The sequence below is a fragment of the Enoplosus armatus genome, chromosome 1, assembly GCF_043641665.1.
Source record: "Enoplosus armatus isolate fEnoArm2 chromosome 1, fEnoArm2.hap1, whole genome shotgun sequence".
Taxonomy (NCBI): Eukaryota; Metazoa; Chordata; class Actinopteri; order Centrarchiformes; family Enoplosidae; genus Enoplosus; species Enoplosus armatus.
Window position 1 is genome coordinate 1,910,123 of NC_092180.1, and position 18,848 is coordinate 1,928,970.

The 18,848-nt window shown below is 43.4% G+C and overlaps 1 protein-coding gene across 1 annotated transcript in view; it reads left to right on the top strand.

Annotated features, from left to right (window-relative positions):
- The window catches only part of LOC139297107 (SH3 and multiple ankyrin repeat domains protein 2-like), a 110,009-nt gene that overhangs the window by 28,634 nt on the left and 62,527 nt on the right, over positions 1-18,848 (top strand). The window contains exon 9 of the mRNA XM_070919718.1: positions 2,540-2,606. Within this exon, the coding sequence (XP_070775819.1) occupies positions 2,540-2,606 (67 nt within the window). The remainder of the gene's footprint in view (positions 1-2,539; positions 2,607-18,848) is intronic.

Sequence of the window (18,848 nt, forward strand, 5' to 3'; positions counted from 1 at the left end):
AATACTGAGGCTTGGCTGTTGTTTTACTTGATGATCTTCAGAGTAGAGAAGCAAACTGAACTGACACACATCCATCAGTGGTCCTTGACATAAATAGTGTTTAAAGGCGGTTCTGTGGAGGCCATTAACACTGAAGTTCATTATTGATTGACTGCGATCTGAAACTTTTTGACGTTTTCCCAAAATCAGATCATTAGCATCAGATCATTAGCATCAGATCGTTAGCATCCTTGATAATGTGATGGATAGGGCTGATCCATAGTGCCTCCTCTGACTTCGGTCAATAACAAGAGGGCATTCTGAGTTTCACTGACTTGGTTGTGGCAGGCCCAGAGAGACATCAAGAGATCAGGATCAATTATGTTGAAAGGGTTACATACAACCTTTATTTCAGCAGCATTTACATTACTATTATTAGTGTGTTATGCTGTTAAAACAACAGTTTGCCGATTGTAACCTACATGCCAAGACTTCTTTTGACCTTCAAATCACCAAATCAGAACCTTTTTAGGGGAAGTAAAGTAAAATCAGCAGTAAGTCTTTAGTGTGTTATATTTCCTGTTATGATGTCTCAGATGTCCAAAACACAAATAATACGGAGGTTCAGATTTCTGAACAGCTGATAGAGTTGAAAGGCCAGTTGCTTCAAACATCTTACACTTACGGTGGAGATGATGAGTTCATCTGTCACTCTGTCACTTCTTCCTGACGTGTTACTCAATCCCATCCACTAAGCCTGTACTGGGATCAGGGTTCCTCTGGGAGAATAGTCTGTCATTGATTTGTCACACATCGCGGCGTATACTGTGGGAGATCCTCAGAGTGAGTGGGAAGATCGAGCCAGTATTCATCATGAAAGATATGTCCCCTCCTCCACCTCCCTCACAGGAAACATCACATTTGCTACCATGAAGAAGCCCGACATTACATTTATTGACTCACAGTGGAGTTCAAAGTAAGCCTCTTTTTCTCCCAGTGAATAAATCTGGAATATATTGTATATTAATGCAGCGTGTTGAAAAATTCAAGAGGATCCGTACCAGTGGAAAACATCTTCGTTAGAGACTCCCAAGTGCTTTTTCTCAGAAATGCTGTGTTTTTATTTATAAGAAGAAAAGGTCAACTGTAGAGGGATGGAGCAGAGTGTTACTACTCAAGCCAACTCTGCTTGAATAATACACCTGCTCTTCATCACTCTGCTCTCCATCGCTCTCTTCCTCCTGAATATTTGTTCTCCAGGAATCAGAGCAGGCATGCTTATATAATGCTGCTGGGTTTCCCTTGAGGTGTGTGTGTGTGTGTGTGTGTGTGTGTGTGTGTGTGTGTGTGCGTGTGCGTGTGCGCAACATATCAGTGGAAAATGAACCTGACTATTTTTGCAGCTATGATCCTGACATGAGGCGTACTGTCAGTCCTGTAACACCCCACGAGCTCTGCGCCTGCAGAACCGACAGTAAGCAGCGACAGGACGACAGGCGGCGTGATCTGGGTCACTGACGGAGCGACAACCTCTCCAGCCAGCTGGGGAGGGAATCCCTCTACTGCCCCCTGGTGGACACACAGAGCTCAGACTGCTTTGTGTGACAGTTGATCAGAATTTCAGAAGTACAATTGCTTTAATTTGGCAAAAAGAAGATGAAGACTTCAGGGAATATGTTATTATTTTATTAACAAACCAACATGCACAGTCAGACATTAATTAAATACCAACTAAATATTGGAAGTAAATACCAGAAAATACCATGAAAGATGCTGGATCCTTTAACGAGATAATTGATTGGATTTCACCGGGCTGGGGAACTCTGTCCCACTGGTACAGCCTTAATTACAAAGAACCATGTAAATCTTTGCAGTTCTTTTATTTTATGATTTCCATCAGTTGCTGTATATGTTAAAAACACTGGATTATTTTGTTAGAATACTAAGATCATCATTGCTGCAGCAACAGAGAACTTTCACACAAACATGTGACTTTGCATGTGCGCCCTGTGTGCACGCCATGGTGTCATGTGTGAATCTTGACTCGTACACGTGTGTGTGTGTGTGTGTGTGTGTGTGTGTGTGTGTGTCGTAGATTACTAGATTCCTGACCACAGATGATGATTAGAGCCGTGAGGATTGGAGGAGGAAAGTACTCACATTACTGTGATTGATGACCTTTTTTTCTTGTACTTGTCTGAGTACTTTCTCAGTTTTTAACAGTGAAATTTCTTTCACTTCAGAAAAAGTATTAATATAGTTATAGATTTATACTCGGCTGCTTTTGGAAACAATTATGGGATGACCTGTTTTTCCTAATAAGGTATTCTGTGGGAAAGCTTTCATATATAGAGAGAGCTTTGCTTAACTGCAGAAGGACGGTGTGTGGTGTATTTTTATTTAAATGATCTGTTCCTGTATAATCAACAAGAAGCTCGTTTTCAAAGTGTGTTTTGTGTCCTTTTGTGCTCTTTACTTCTTGACATACTGCCCTCTGGAAGAACCTGCAAAGATAAATTGTGTGTGTTGTTGTTTCTCCCTCCTCTCTCTCTCTCTCTAGGTCGCTATTATTGCTGGTAACTTCGAGCTCGCTGAACTCATCAAGAACCACAAAGAGACAGATATAGGTAAGCAGCAGAGCAGCAGCTCCTCTTTTCTTCTCCTCCATCCATCCATCTATCCTTCGCCTATTCTTCAGCCACCCAGCGCGTATTCCTGAATCTCCCCCGGGATACATTTCAAATCCCCCCATGGTTTGATCCTTCTAAATGACCTCCCGGTATAATCCCCTCCGCGGGATTGTGAGAGCGTTGGCAAGAGGATGAAAGTTGATGTTTACACCGGGACCGACCCGGGCCGATTAGGCCGGGAGAAATGATCAATGCCTCAGCCGGTGGGAGATTTCCTTTAGTGGGAACCGATTGGTCGGTTTCCAGAGGTGTCGACTGCTCTGTGAGCTCCTGCATGAAAGGATTTGATTAAGTCGGTAGATGGATTTAAAGATTGTTCTGTTGATTGTGATTGTTTTTATACAACACAATGCTCAGTTTCGTGCATGTTGTGGAGACAACATTGGAAATCATTTCAGATTTGGATTACAGTCATGACACTGGCCTCTTTTGAAAGATGTCTCTTTGGAGTTAAACTGTCTGAGTTAGTGATGAACAAAGATTTCTGTCCCCTGTTTGTAATGTTGGGATATTGGGATCTTAGATTGGTATACACAGAGAGAAGTGGGAGGTTTTGTGCTTTCAAATGATGATTTTTTAGGTTGAGTTTGGATTTAAGTGGCTGCAAACCCAATTAAGGTAACAAATCTGCTTGTTAAAGCGTTCATTTTTGTAAAGACTTAAAATGCGAGATGATGCCTGTATATATATATATATATATACTGCATGAGAGTTATTTCACTGCATCTGTGTGTGTGAGAGGAACGAGAGGGAGGTGAGAAGACGAGAAAGATTTCTCACGAACATACAAAAATGAAAAAAGCAAACAATTTCATTTTTTTTATCTTGCTATTTATTACCTTCGTTGCTTAGTTGCCACTTACTCACTTTTTAGTTCTGGAGAGGCAGATTGTTGATGGCAACAGAGCCGACCGCGAGTCAACACCTGAGAGAGTGACATTTTCAGTTTTAAAGCCATGCAAACAACTATGAATCATTTACAGCTTCAATATTTTCAGCGGCTGTGTCGATGCTTTGGGCTGTAGATACAGACTGAAAATAGAAAATGCCTCCCGTCATCAGAAATGAACACAGAGCCTTACTCGGACACTGACTCGGGCCTGTAGAGTAGTTTGTGGTGCGCAGAGATAGCTCGGGGATTACGGGGCCTCAGGGAAAATGAGAAAAGATGAACAAACAAATGAATATATAAAGGAGGACAGAGAATGATTGAGGGGGGAATGAATGAAGAGAGAGAGAAATCTAATCTAATCTAAAGATGTAATCCTGCAGTCGCTGCCCTCTCTCATGGATGCGAGCCCAGCAGCGGGCTGCCTCGCACGGCGGCGACCTGGTGAAGGGCTAAATGGGACACGGCAGTGGTGCGGGATTACCCCCAAAAAGCCTTGTTGCTGTCCACATCTGCCACTCACCCCCACCCCCCCCCCCCCCTCCTCCCTTCACACAGTTTCAACCACAAGTGCTCGGCTGCGTGAGTAGTAGGCAGGATTAGCCAAAGGTGTTCAGGTAGTCAGTCGGCCATCGTCCCCTCGTGTTGGGACATCTTTGTGCCTGTGAGCTGTTGCTACTGTGGATTTGGGGATGGGACATCTTTACTTCTGGATTCTCGATTGGCCACCATGGGTTCAGTCTGCTGCAAAGGTATGTGCCCCCCACCCACTACCCCATACTCCCATCAACCCTCTCCCCAAGTTCCTTGACTCCCCGCCCCACCTTCAACACACACAGTCACATACTAACCCACCCCTCCTCACCGGAGACAGCTTGTGTGGTGTTGAGCCTCTTGCTGGCTATATGCAGCTTTAGTGTGTTTTAATGTTGATCATGGACTGACCGTGTGTGTGTGTGTGTGTGTGTGTGTGTGTGTGTGTGTCTAAACACCATAAGCTCTGTGGCTTTCACAGTTTCTCTTACTTAAACTGTCCAGATGATGTAACAGTTCAGCCTCACAAATCTTCTGTTTTATTGCGTCATTGTTTATACGTTTCACTGCATTGTCAAGGCAAGACTCCCCACTGTGACATGGCCAATAGGGGAGCCAGATCTCCAGCCCCCAGGAGCCCTGAAATGGTTAGATTCCCCGTGTGTCAGTTGGTTTGTGGTGATTAGATTAACTGCAGTTTTATTTTGGAATATGAAGCGCTAAAGCAAAGTATCAATGGAAGTGAAACAAAGGACTTTAGGCTCCCTGCATTGTAACGTAGAGGGAGATGCATTTATATGGCGCTTTGGGCTCCTGTGAAGCGGACGTGCTGAGATTGAACTGCTCTACCTGCTGAGCTACAGCTGCCCCTGTATTATTACTATTATTATTATTATTATTATTATGATATTATTAACTATTTCTTTAATGATTGATTAAGCTCCCAGTTTCCCCGTGAGCTGACTGGTGTTGCTGCGGGTATATAAAGCTATGATGGGAGGGGAAATAAAACCAATCAATCAATAAATAAAAACAATGCATCATGAACGGCTTTGTGGAAACTCTACTTTGAAGAAGCTGAAACGATTAGTTGATTAGCTTGTCACCAGAAAATGAATCAACAATCATTCTGATATAATAGGTGCCACAGTTCAGTTGTGTCCTGGGTGTGTTAATGCAGCCCCCCATGTTGTCTGCACACACAACAGAATCAATCCTGCATTGATCTCAATTATCATATTATAGAAGGACAATAGATTTCAGCCTCCCAGAATGTTTTCATACCAGCGCCTGCGTCTAACATGTAATCGTCAGTGAACAGAAGGTGCAGCTGCAGATGTCTGCGGCTGTGACCATCAACAGTCAACAGTTTGCTGCGTGTGCTGCATGCTGTGTTGCTGCTGCACAACAGCTCTGCTGAGAATTATTCAAATCAAACATTCACATCTTGTTGTCAATCAACAGAAGGTGCAAAGAATAATCTGTCTGTCACATCTGACTGGACAGCATGCCAGAATATTAGATTGCAGTGACAAGCGCAGTGTCGGTGCCTGATGGATGCAGGTTAAATGCACGACAGGGACCAGCAGTGAGCACCAGCGCTGCACGTTATGATTATCTTAATTGGGTGGTTATGAGTTATTCTGAGACTTGAGAAAGCTCTTAATCAATCAGCCAGTAATTTCATCTGCGTGCTCTGCGTTTGCTCTCATCCAGAGAGGAGAGAGGACGGATCTTCAGTTTCAAGTGTTTGAATACAGTGAATTATCACATCAGTGGAGCATTCAGCCTTTCCATCGTTTCCAGATGGACTCCTGTGCAGAGACAAAGGCGGACTACGCTGGGAAGTAGGACACAATGTGATTGGTGGAGGAGAAAGGAGGGCTTCTCAAAAGGCCATGACGACCGTCTACATAAGTAGGCTGACCTTCACCGTGTGTGTGTGTGTGTGTGTGTGTGACCTATATGCTGTAGTTAATAGTTAGTCATTCAAAGGGCTGTGCATCGACACGTGTTACCATGCAGTCAAAAATAGTGCACAGTACTGCAGACCAACCATGAGTGGCAGGTAACACCCCCTCACTGAAAACACAGTTAAACAATCACAGGAACTACGAGTATTTAGCGTCTGTATTTGAGAGTAAAACGTCTGATAAGATATTGGAGTATTTCCTTTTTCATCAACACATAACAGACAGTTTGGCAAAGATCCCTCAAATTAGTTTTGTGAATAGTTCTGATGAGTATTGAGGCCAGTTTCTGCCTGGAAAAATGGATGAAAACATAAAAACACTTATTGTAAGTCTAAATTACCGAATACTAAATCAGAATTATGAGAGATTAAGAGTGTTTTTATTTACTTCCACAGATATTTTACAGATGCATAAATGTGTCTGTGGACAAGTCGTGTACAGTCACCATCAGTCAGCCTCTGACCTGGAGAGTAATCCATGCCTTTATGTCCTCCCCAACTCTCCTCCGACCAGTTCAGAATGATGTAACGAGGGACCCGCTCTCATCTCCGCACACTGGCTCCCAGTTAGCTTCGAGGGGAGACAGCTATTGTTTCGAGGCTTCTGGTGTTGCCAGCTGATATCCGGATAACGGATCAAGATCTCCTCTTCCATGTGCCGGCCGTTGTTTACAGTCCAATGAGCAAATTTCGGAGCTGTCGTCTGAAGATCATTTGAATGCAGATACTTGAAAGAAAAGTTCGTAAAAAGCTCATCTCTAAGGTTCGGAGATTGATCAAAAGTTAAATCAGCATCAGACAATAGTCAGTGGGTTCCCAGGTTGCATTTCGGCCACACGGACTGTTTACCTGCATGCAACCAAAGCCCGCTCAAACGTGATTGGTCAATAGGACTAGGACTACAAACGGAAACCAGAATGCTTCCGTTACCTAAAACGTGTCCCTTGCCCACAGATTCTGCATTCATATACAGATTTGTGTTTATAGAGATATTCAGAATATTCAGAAATAAATACCATCCAACGTATAACAATAAGCAAAACATTCATACATACACACAATGCTCTTTAACGTTCCTTTCCATTAATTCACAACACATTTCCATTTTTAGATATGGACTTTCACTAGTGGCAATGAAGACAATGACACAGCAGCTGAACACGAGAGCCAAGACAACAGTGATGGAAACAAAACAAACATTTAAACGACGAATGCAGCGCAGTGTGTTAATTCCAAAATATGCTTCTGAAAACGGTTATTTAGTGTCTTTACAACTGAATCTCACTGCACACACACACACACACACAGCATAATGGATGAGTGTATGGTGAGGATGTCTGTAGAAGATACGTGTTGTGTTTGTCCTCTCCATACAGCAGTAAGCCTGTTTAAGAATGATTGGCAGATGGGCGTATTAGACCACCCGTTGGCAGAGTGTGATAATGTGTATGAGCATGTATTGACCAAACACACACACACTTACATACACATACAAAAAAAAACAACATATACACACATACACACACACTTTCATGCTCATCTGTTCCCAGTCAGCTGCAGGATTTACAGTTTAGAGGACGCTCTCCCTTCATTCCAAAACTGCCCCTGAACACAAGCCAATCCCTGCAGGAGCCCCGAAAAATGACTTTAAAAATCCTTCCAAAAAGACCGAGCGCCGGCTGACACGCAGCAGGAAAACAGACATCTACCTGTCAGCCTGTGAACAGTCATGCAGGGCAGAAGGTTCTGCATGTTTATGCATCAGGGCTTGTTTTTATATTCACAGTTAACTGCATTGATTTCTCTTGAAGTATCCTACAGTATATTTGCAGAACTGAAATCAGTTTGACGCTTCTTAATAAGATTGTTCGTGCTCATTCTTTGACATTTGAGACCCAAAGTGTTCAATAGTAAATGAATAAATGAAGACATTATGAAATAAATCATTTGAATAAATACAATAAAATAAAGACTTGTTCTGCATCCCCCATACGATAGTTCACATGCAAACAATTTGTTTTTGGTTTCAAAATGTCCTTTTTCTAAAGTCTAAAGTTTTTATGACCTCAGTGTTTTAGATTTGAGAGTTTCTCATCTAACAAGAAGGTGAGGAGGAGTATTTCCCAAAATGTCCAGATGTTCCTTTAAAAATCATCCAGTTTAAATTTAAAAGAAGTCATTTGGAACGTGACGGGTGGTGTCAAGGAGGGGGTGGTTTATTTCATCTGACGTGGCTGTCAGGACACGTGAGACAGAAAGGATTACTGGTATACAGTTTATTTCCACAGAATATTATTTTGAAAACCTATTCAAACTTTTCTGTAACTGCGTATCTCCGACTTTCATGAACTAAACAAAATATCCTTGTTTGAGAGGACCAGAGAGCAGAACCCTCTGCTGAAAGCCGGAGTTGAGGTTTAAGTGACAATGATTTGCTTAAAAGTACAATAAAAACTTATATACTTAAATACCTGAGAGACGGGCCTTGTTGCTTCTATAGGTGACTCTGTGGTTATTGCACCCTGCTCAGCACAGCTGTCTGCCTGCAGGAGGTGAACTGTTTTCTTCTGCAACAACTGGAATGTTTTGGGGTTCGGCTCATTTTCAGCTCCACCTCGGGCCGGCTGTGATGGGTTTTGGCTGGAGCTGCTGTAGCGGAGGTCTGTCCAAGTAGTTCCTGCTGTACGGGGCTCCAGTCCGCAGTACTGTCGGTGTGCAGCAGATTTCTCTGTGAATGTAAGAGAAGCAGCCAACTATAACCTTTGTTTATAACGTTGTTTGTTTTGTTGAAGGCTGAGGATTAAAGATTTAAACATGAGCAGAACTAACTAAATAAAGCAGAAATCTATCGTATGTCAGGGTGCCTTTTAGTTCATTAAGGACATTTTTCACTTAAGAAATGTATCATTTGTTTCCAGCTTCTCAAAAGTCACAATTTGATGCTTTTCTCTGTTTTTAAAGTAAAATTGAAAAACTTTGGATTGTGGACATTTGGCCCGACAACACGAGTCATGTGAGGATGTCACGTTGACCTCTGGGAAATTGTGGTGGCAATTTTTCACTATTAAAAATGAACAGATGAATTGATAATGAAAACAAGTGTTTGTTTAAAATCTGTTAGATACAGAAGCTGATTAAAGAGTGTAAGTTTAGAGTCTCTCTTATGTATGTAAATGATGATACACTCATCTTTCATAAGTCGTGGGACCGTTTCACTCGATGAGGTGTGAAGTGATCGCACAACCCTGAGGGAAGTTTTCTTTCAAAGCATGACAAACGGCTAAACTGCTCATTAGTATTGATTGGTGATAAAATTAGATTCAACTACATAATGTGGAGCGCTGTGAGCTGCATTTACTGATGAACATGGTTCAGTAGCAGCAGAAAATGACCTGCTATCTCCAATGTTTGTGTCTGCTGGTGTCACATCCAGAGCGTTCCTTCACAGACAGGTGCCACATGTATAATAACAACATCAGTACAGATCACATTACATACAAATAACATGTATGGAATATATGTGCTGCTTATTTTAGACAATACTTCTTAAAGTGTCCTCCAACAAGCACGATCCGGCTGATATACTGCATGTGCTCACGCAGCGTGTGGACACCTTCGTACAACCTTGACATGGTTTTCCCAGTTTGGTGTGGAAGAACTGGCCTCAGCTGGAACACCGACTGTGAGCCACCATCAGTGTGGGACTTCACACTGGGTGCTCTTGTTTCTGAATGCAGCCATGGAGTGGAGGCTGTTGTAGCAGCACATGAAGGCCCATGCTTTTGGAATATGTCGTGTTCAACAGTCCCATATGGGTAGAAATGTAGTGTGTCCCTTTACTTTTGGCCATGTGGTGTCATCGGTCGACTGACACGTAAACCTGTAAAAGCTGATGTAGCGGAGCATTTTATCTTGAAAATACTGGTAAACCCTTCTGTGCGTTGTCCTCGTGTGAAGTGGCAGTGCACAGTATGGAAGTGCACATGAAGGGAATCTGCTCCCATCACTGCATTATTGCATACTTTATGACAACATATGCTTTGCATGCAGCCATCTGGTGTGTTGCCCTTCAGTGGGGTCAGTTCTTGGATGGATTTGTATCAGTGTGTCACCGTGCTTTGAAGTTGCGGTGTAAAGGAAGAGGACGGGGAAATAGAGACGCAGAGCTTCAACAAGGCTTCATTAAGCAGGACAGAGTGAAACCAGACGGCTTCACACAACAGCAGAGCATGAAATCAGACAGAGAGAGACACATAAATGTACATTACATCACACGACAGGCAGGTGTGCACGCTGGTGTGTAAGTGTAGCTTTAATGATGTATGGAGCCGCCCCCCCGAGTTGCTTAGCAACAACAAGGATTTGTTTCTTGAAGAAGCTGCTTTATTCCTTTTATTTTGTCCTTTATCCCTCAAGATTTCGGTGCCACTGGAGGTGGCATTAGCTGGTAAACATTTTATCAAAGGTAATATTTTGTTATGATGTCCACTGATGAAGCTCACTGTAATCAGCTCATACGGAGCATTCTTTGAAGACCAGTTGTGAGTTTGTCCTACAAATAACAAAGCTCAGTTGAGTCTCGATTCCATTCATTTTTCGTTGGTTTTATTTATTCGTCCTCGTCAGATGATACTTATGGAACATTAGTGTAATAAGTATAATTCCCTGATGTGATCTGAAGTGGTTTAAAAAGATGATCTGGAAACTGAGAAGCACTCACATTTAATGCAATGAATGAAAACTGAAAAAATCATTTTACTTAAGATGTGTTAAAAAAAAATCTTCATGTAATTTTGGAATTCAATATTATTTTAGTTTTGATAAAGTTTGACACAAGGTAATATCAGCTCTCATACATGGTGAGTTCAGTGGACTCCAGTGGGTCACGACTGGTGACGCATTTAAGCTGAGAAAAATCTCTATTTGCTTCATTATTATTATTCTTCTTGTTTCTTGACATTCTGTCTTTAATCACAGATGGATGTGAAACGTGTTTTTATTCTCATGTATGCTGAATGTGCAGTTGACTTTCTCTTCCATTGCTTTGCACACTGAGCAGCTCAAGTCTTTTTAAGACGACTTGCACAGTTAAATCTGTTGTATAGAATCTATAAATCCCCTCTTTTATGAACTTTCTCTGGTTTTAAGCTTTATGAAACCTGCTTTCTTAAAGCTGTGAAACAATACATCAGGCAACAATGCATACTCCGGCTTCCCTCTCTATTCTTGCATTTAGTGTAATGACATTTATGTTTGAACTTGATTTGCATCACATCTTTATTTTGTTTTGAAGAGAGGCGTTGTCATAGTGTGTGTGTGTGTGTGTGTGTGTGTGTGTGTGTGAGACAGTGAGAGTGTCTTGGGGTTTTTCAATCTGCACAGTCAGTTGTTATTTTCTCTGTTCTTTTCATGTTTTATTAATTTGCTGTGTGCAAATGAATCGACTGTAAACACCTGAGGCTGCGACTGTAAAAGAGATTTTCACCACTGAATGTTATTTCATCATTCCAATCTGTAAGTCTGTAAATGGAGAAGCTTTTGTTATATTTTTAAAAAAAAAAGGCAAGTAGCTTTTCTGTTCGTTTTGTGTTCCTTTACTTAACATTTCTACATTTCATTAAAAAAAAGATTATTGTTCAGTCTTTTTACAGACAAAACCCCTCTGAGGCAGCATTTAGACCACCGCTGGATGCCAAAACTCTCCCCTGAAACCAGACAAATGGAAACCTCTCAGCAATCACTGCCTCTAAATTAACATTTGAGGAAAATGTGATTGAACAATTTAAACAAACAGGATTTGCGATGAAAATAAAAACTGATTTTCTGTAACTGTCAGGGAGGAAGCTTCAGCGTATCGAACAGAGCTACTGATATTTCAGAAAAGGTGTGTTCTTCCACCGTGGGCTGAAGGGCCAAAAGCCCCCCATCTGCTCCTTAATGTGATCCATGATCCGTCTTTGAAAAACAATCAATAGATTTTCTTTTGTAAAACTTGTTTTGCATGATTTGCCATATTTAGGCTATTTGTCATTATGTATGTACGACTTCTTTTCACTAGTTGTCTTGTGACGTGTTAGAAAACAGCCATGAACAAGCTATAGATCCTGACCTGTAGGACCTGATGGTTATTACTGCAGGAGGCTGACTGATGCACCAGCAGGCAGATACCACAGATATCATTACAGATGCAATATGTCACCACTGGCACAACATCATGTTTGCATGTAAGCAAAAAGAGATAGCTTTACTTAAATGTGTGAAACGGTTTCTTCTAGACAGCAAGTTTTATTCGGCTTTAAAATGTCCAAACTGTTCGTTAAGCATTCTGTCAGTTCATTTGTAAAACACGTACATGACCTCAACAAAAGCCACAACTTTAGATGGTTACCTTTCTTCTTCTACTCCTCCCGCCTGCTGCTGTTGCAGCTGCTGGCTTACTGTTGCTGGTGTTTCCGCTCCGCTGTGCAGATGTGCAGCGGACACGAGGGAGAGAGAGAGACCGGGAGAGAGGGGAGAGAGAGACCGGGAGAGAGAGACCGGGAGAGAGCGGGAGAGAGAGAGACCGGGAGAGAGGGGAGAGAGGGGAGAGAGAGGGGAGAGAGAGAGACCGGGAGAGAGCGGGAGAGAGGGGAGAGAGAGACCGGGAGAGAGCGGGAGAGAGGGGAGAGAGCGGGAGAGAGGGGAGAGAGGGGAGAGAGGGGAGAGAGAGAGACCGGGAGAGAGGGGAGAGAGAGACCGGGAGAGACCGGGAGAGAGAGAGACCGGGAGAGAGGGGAGAGAGAGACCGGGAGAGAGCGGGAGAGAGGGGAGAGAGGGGAGAGAGAGAGACCGGGAGAGAGGGGAGAGAGGGGAGAGAGAGAGACCGGGAGAGAGGGGAGAGAGAGACCGGGAGAGAGCGGGAGAGAGGGGAGAGAGAGAGACCGGGAGAGAGGGGAGAGAGAGACCGGGAGAGAGGGGAGAGAGGGGAGAGAGAGAGACCGGGAGAGAGGGGAGAGAGGGGAGAGAGAGACCGGGAGAGAGAGACCGGGAGAGAGCGGGAGAGAGGGGAGAGAGAGACCGGGAGAGAGGGGAGAGAGGGGAGAGAGAGACCGGGAGAGACCGGGAGAGAGGGGAGAGAGAGAGACCGGGAGAGAGGGGAGAGAGAGAGCGGGAGAGAGGGGAGAGAGGGGAGGTGTGTAAGGGGCGGGATGAGGGAAGTCATGTGTGTTAGCGGAGGGGGTCGTGCTGACTTACCAGGGAGGCGGTGGTAGTGGAAGGTGTGAGCGGGATCATGTGCGCAGCGCGCGGCAGCTCTTCTCCGCGGAGTCGCTGTCCGCGGTGCTGAAGGGGGGAGTCGGGTCTGAGAGCGCGAACCGTGACGCCGAGTCCGAGTAGCAGAGGAGCGAACATGAAGTCGATCATCAATGCCTTAAAAAAGGAAGGTAAGCAGCTGCTCTTTGCTTTTCTGCACTTTTCAAAAGCTCCAGTGTCAACTTCAGTCAGGGCGGAGCAGATGTCCCTTCCTTCAGTCACTTGAGGTATTTTTAGGGTGGAGGTAGGTCGGCGCGTATTTAGGTTACAAGAATAATCCGCGAGTTGTGTCTTTTTTCTTTTTGTTCGGACGAACAGGAGAAGGAGCCAGCTCCGACTCTGGACGAGTTTTTAGGTCACAGAGAGAAGAAAAGTGGGACTGTAAGGTGGAGAAAACACCCACAGACATGACTACGTGCTGTTCCCCCCACCCAAACAGAACCTAAAGAGCCCATCCATCTGCCCGGGTGTGAAACATGTTGGTGGCTTTGATTCATCCGCTGCTATTTTCTCAATGAAGACGGAGCCTCTGAGTCTGCACAGCGGGCTGGGGGCCTATAGGCGGGGAGGGGTGCCAAAAACCTGGATTCTGTAGGAGCGAATATAAATATAGTTGATAGCTTTTTATGTACACTTCTACATCCGATGCTAGTATTATTATTATTAGTGTTATTGTTGTTTTCATAAAGAAACACTCATTAACACTAATTAATAGGATTTGATGGATTAATAGAGCTGTTGTGTTGGATTGCATTAGATGTAGCTGTGCTAAACTGGCAGCTCAGTGTAATTACCTGTATGTGTGCAAATGTTGCAGGTTTGTACCAAGGTGCAATTTATGATGTCAGTGAAGCCTCTAGTGGCAAAATGTAAAAACTAGCTAGCAAAGACAGTTGTAGTAGTAAAAGGGAAATATTTATAGACACGTGTGTCTCTGCAGTGAATGCACACTTTCTATTCTATTCTTGGAAAAAAAGCATATAACAGTGATGCAAAATCATTCATTTTGCAAACTTGAAACTTGTGTTTAAACATCTGTAGTAACTGATTTGTACCTGAAATGTTTGCAGCGTTACAGAACTTGTGCTTCAGACTTTCTGAGCACAGATCTGATCTCTTCAGCTTTGCACGCTGGAACTTCTTGCAGCTTTTTAATGGTGGAAAGATCCGAAAAACAGTGACTGAAACTGAAGGTGACATAAACTGTGCGTGCAGTTTATGTCGTGTTTTCCATGTGATGACTGCTAACGCTAACTAAAGAGGAACACGTAACCGCTCAACTACATTCCATGACAGTGTAACAATAAACATGTAAATCTGAAATCATTCCCTCGCTCAGTGTTTTCCACATGAAAATCACTATAGAAACTATAAATACTGTTGCCAGCAGTAAATTGAGGTTCCGGGAACTTATGAATCATCGCTGTTTTGCGTCACCACTGACAGTGTAGTTTCACATAACTGTAATTTACCCATCTGTCATCTCATAAGTACAGGCAAAGCAATGCATTGTGGGATTTCTTTTATAAAATGTAAGGGACTCACTTTGACTGTTTGTCGCTCCATTGCTTTTCTATTTTCTATTCATATTTCAATTCAGGATACAAAGGTTTCAAATAGGAAGCAATTTTGGATAAAGCTCAAGTGAACCAAGGCGGCTTCCAGGCGTCAAGAACATGCTAAACATCCGTAACACGATAGAAAAGCTACAGGAGAGCTTCGAACAGAATTTGTCTCCATGGCTGTCAAATCTAGAGAATTTAACAAGTCTTGCCTCCGGCTGTCATGAAAACGCGACAGTGCGAAGGATTTCGTTTTGTGCAGCTTTAAATCTCTTTTTAAACCGCGTCTAAACACACAGTCTTAGTGTCCTCTTCAGTTGGGAACTTGAGCAGCCGCCCTGTAGCAGATACAGTGTGCTTAAAATGATATGAAAAGAAGCCCATATCCAGCTGTTTGGTCTGACAGCAGCCAGATGTAACCAGCTTCATTCACTTCAACTGAATAGCTCCATCTGATGGAAATTTTAAATATTACATTTTCTCCCTAAATGTGAACTGTTGGCTGAATTAAAGATAAGTTCATAATTTTAATCATTGAACTTGATGGACATGAGAGGAAACAAACAGGAGGTTTTGCAACAGGAGGAGACGTCTCCCACTGAGACAATGTCCTCCTTGGCTTTCACCATTAATGGCAGGAAGACACAGGAGATGCAAGTCATACCTTTTGACTCGTTCGCTGTCCGATGTTCTCGTTCCGATTGTTCTCTGTTTGTTATTTCGCTGGAATCAGGACTCGCTGACATCACGTGTGAGCGGGAGAAATAATAGTAAAACTAAAATGGCGCTGAAACTGAGAGAGTAGCTTTTGTTTCACTCTTGATCAGGTTTCAGTTGAGAGCTGCAGCTCAGCTGAGGTCAACCTGACTCTCTCCTCTAGCTCTTCCTGCAGAGTTTGCCCTCCATTCGCCATCTCATCCAAATTTAGAGTTTTTTTGCTCCATTTCTTTCCTTTTTCTGTGTGGATTGCAGCTTAAATTAGCAAAGCAAGGGGGCGCCCTGGTGGCCTAGAGGTTAATCTGCTGATCATGTACCGCAACACTCCCAGTTCGGATCTGGCCGGCGACCTTTGCTGCATGTTCCTGGTGTCTCTCAACTCCTTTCTTGTCATCTCTCTACTGTCGCTATGTAAGAAAGGGATACATAAAGAAAGAAATTAGTAAGGCAACTCTTCCTGATGAATATTCATTTCTCTTCTGGTGCAGAAACATGCAGGAATGTGTTGCGGTGTGGTGCCTCAGTCCTTCACGCTGTGCTCCTCTCTGGCTTCCTGGACTAAAACGTCATTACGTGTGAGGCGTTTAGTCTCTGTAGGTTTTCAATAATCTTTGGGAAAATGTAAACTTGGGGAATTGATCAAAAATGTAATATTAATTAATATTTTATGGGTAGATTTTTCAGGTAAGGGGACATGAAGAATAATTGTTCACTTATTTACATATGACAGACCTGAGTGCTACAGTATTCAGTATGTGAACCATGTCCGTAACTGGTGATTATATATATATATCGTCTGCACCGCTGCTCCGTCAGTTCTCAGCCCGGCTGGTTTCAGCCTGATCTCTGCGAGGGGTATCTGGGTTATAAATGTACAAAATGTAACTTTGATTTGACTTTATGATTAGCACACATCATGTTGGCATAAACTGGACTACTGAAAGCTAACTATATTAGCATAATGTCAACACTCGGCTGAGTGCTTCCAGACTCACTGACCTCTGACATGCATTCTGTGTTTCAACAGCATTTAATTATATAGATTCCTCTGATTGCTTTTCCAACTGTTACGTAAGATGCTCGGGTTGTTTTGACTCCCCACCCTCATTTTACTTGAGAATTAATTTGTGTGAGCTGCTGTGTGTGAAAGAAAGTCATGGAGTGTTCAACTGAAGTTAGAACTCGTCCAACCAGCTTGGAGGCCACACGAACCTCAGGGACTCGCGCATGTAGCCTGGGAGCTCCTAAATGTGCTAGCTCATTAGATGTTAGCACCTCTTCATCAACACGTCGGCTGTAGACACAGAGAGAGAGAAAGGTCTGAGATATTAGTCTGGGAAAGTGATAATGACTCAGTGAATCCCCTTTTCAGGCTGCCAGGAAGTGAACAGCAGGAAACTGCACCGCAGCTAACAGGCGGCCATGCTTGCCTGGTCATTGTATTAATCAACTCATAATCAGCAGATGCTTATTGGAATGGCTGCAGGCCTGTTCTGCTCTCCCTGCACCGTTGTAATTGTGAGGAGAGCTGGCGATGGCAGTTGTAGGCTCGTCATCTTGCAGTGTAATGGAGGAATCTATCCATGGGGAAATCAAGGCCAACCTCCATTACTGGTTCAGCCCGACAGTATAGCGCAAGCAGCGGGGGCCCGAGGAACTCGGCTCTGCTCATATAATCCTGGTAATCATGCTAATGATGGTCACAGAGAGAGAGCAGTGTGGAGCGTGGTGCCATGGCCAATCACCAATCTCAGCTCAATATCTGAGTGTGTGTCTGAGCTGCTGTATGTGCATGGGAGAGACAATTATATCCTCTATTGGTTTTAGCTGTCTCGTGTTGGGGGCGCCCACACAGTCATACAGAGAGAATGAGATTTTGATGGATTGATAAGAAAGAAATGACGCGACATGTCCAATAACAACGAGGGTCAGTAGATCGATGGACAGACGTGTATGTGCGTGTGCATCCGAGCACATCAGAGCGAAAAGGTTTCATATGTCTTCTCCATCTGCTTCCATGTGCTGCACAAATGCTGACATGCACTTTGTTTTGATTATACATGACACAAAGGGTTAACTGCAGTCCCATCAGAGATTCCTTTGGTAAAGGTTTTGATTGGATGTGTCGTCTGTGTTACATCCAGGTAACTTTTTCACCTCATGACTGAGTAGGAAACTGCTGCCATGCAATCACAGTTTTTCTCTCACTCACTGTGATGGAGAGCGGTGATCGTGGTGAGCAGGTTTACGGTGGAAAGGACTTTGCTAGATGTGTGTTACTGAAAAGGAGAAGATTACAGAGTAATCTCCACCAGCGGCGGAAACTTGTAGGAGAAAACGCGAGCGGCCCCGGCTGACCGACCACAGTTCTCGTGGTCTCCACTTTGAACTGGTGTGTGTTGAACAGGGTCTTCCAGGCAGATCTGTTCCCATGAATGAGGCTTCGATGTGGTCAAGACATGTACTAATTAAAGTGTGACCAAGTGCAACATCTGCAAGAGGCATAGTCGCTCCTTTCCATTATGCCAATAGTTCAATATGTGCTCAGCTAGTGGAAATGAATGAGCATCACAGCGGCAGCAGTCTGGATACAATCCAGAAGCACCGTTTAATCTTCACACATTCACAGTGTTTACACACATATACAGCACTCTGTACGATGTATTGTTTGTCCATCACAGCTGCCAAGGTAGGGTTGTTTTCTGATACAGTTTGATATAGAAATTAATGTTATTATTAGAAGTAGTGATAGTAATTGGATGTGCGCTATAAGGCAACACTGAATGGTGCACTGATGGAAAACGTAACACTGGGTACATTCAGTGTGTGTGGAGGGTGGTGGGGCAGTCTGGTGTGGAGATGTCAGCATGATGTACAGTAGCTTAATCATTTTTCCAGAGGATGACACAATGCAAATATTAAAAACTGCAATTCACAGTTACTACAAAGGCTAACAGGTGACGCCCACCCGCAGTTCATTCAGCTGGACCTGTGAGGGCTGTTTTACATGTATGCTAGTTCTAGTCCTGAAAGTGATTTGAAGATCGAAAACAGAATCCCGAAATGTATTCAACTAACAGATCTTAAAGCAGATGTTGTGTGCTGGGGGGGGGGTGTACTCCAGCTCCCTGTGACCCTGCACAAGAGAAGCAGGTGTAGATAATAGAAACATACTGCAGCACTTTGAATGATTTCTATGGTTGTGATTCGTTAAA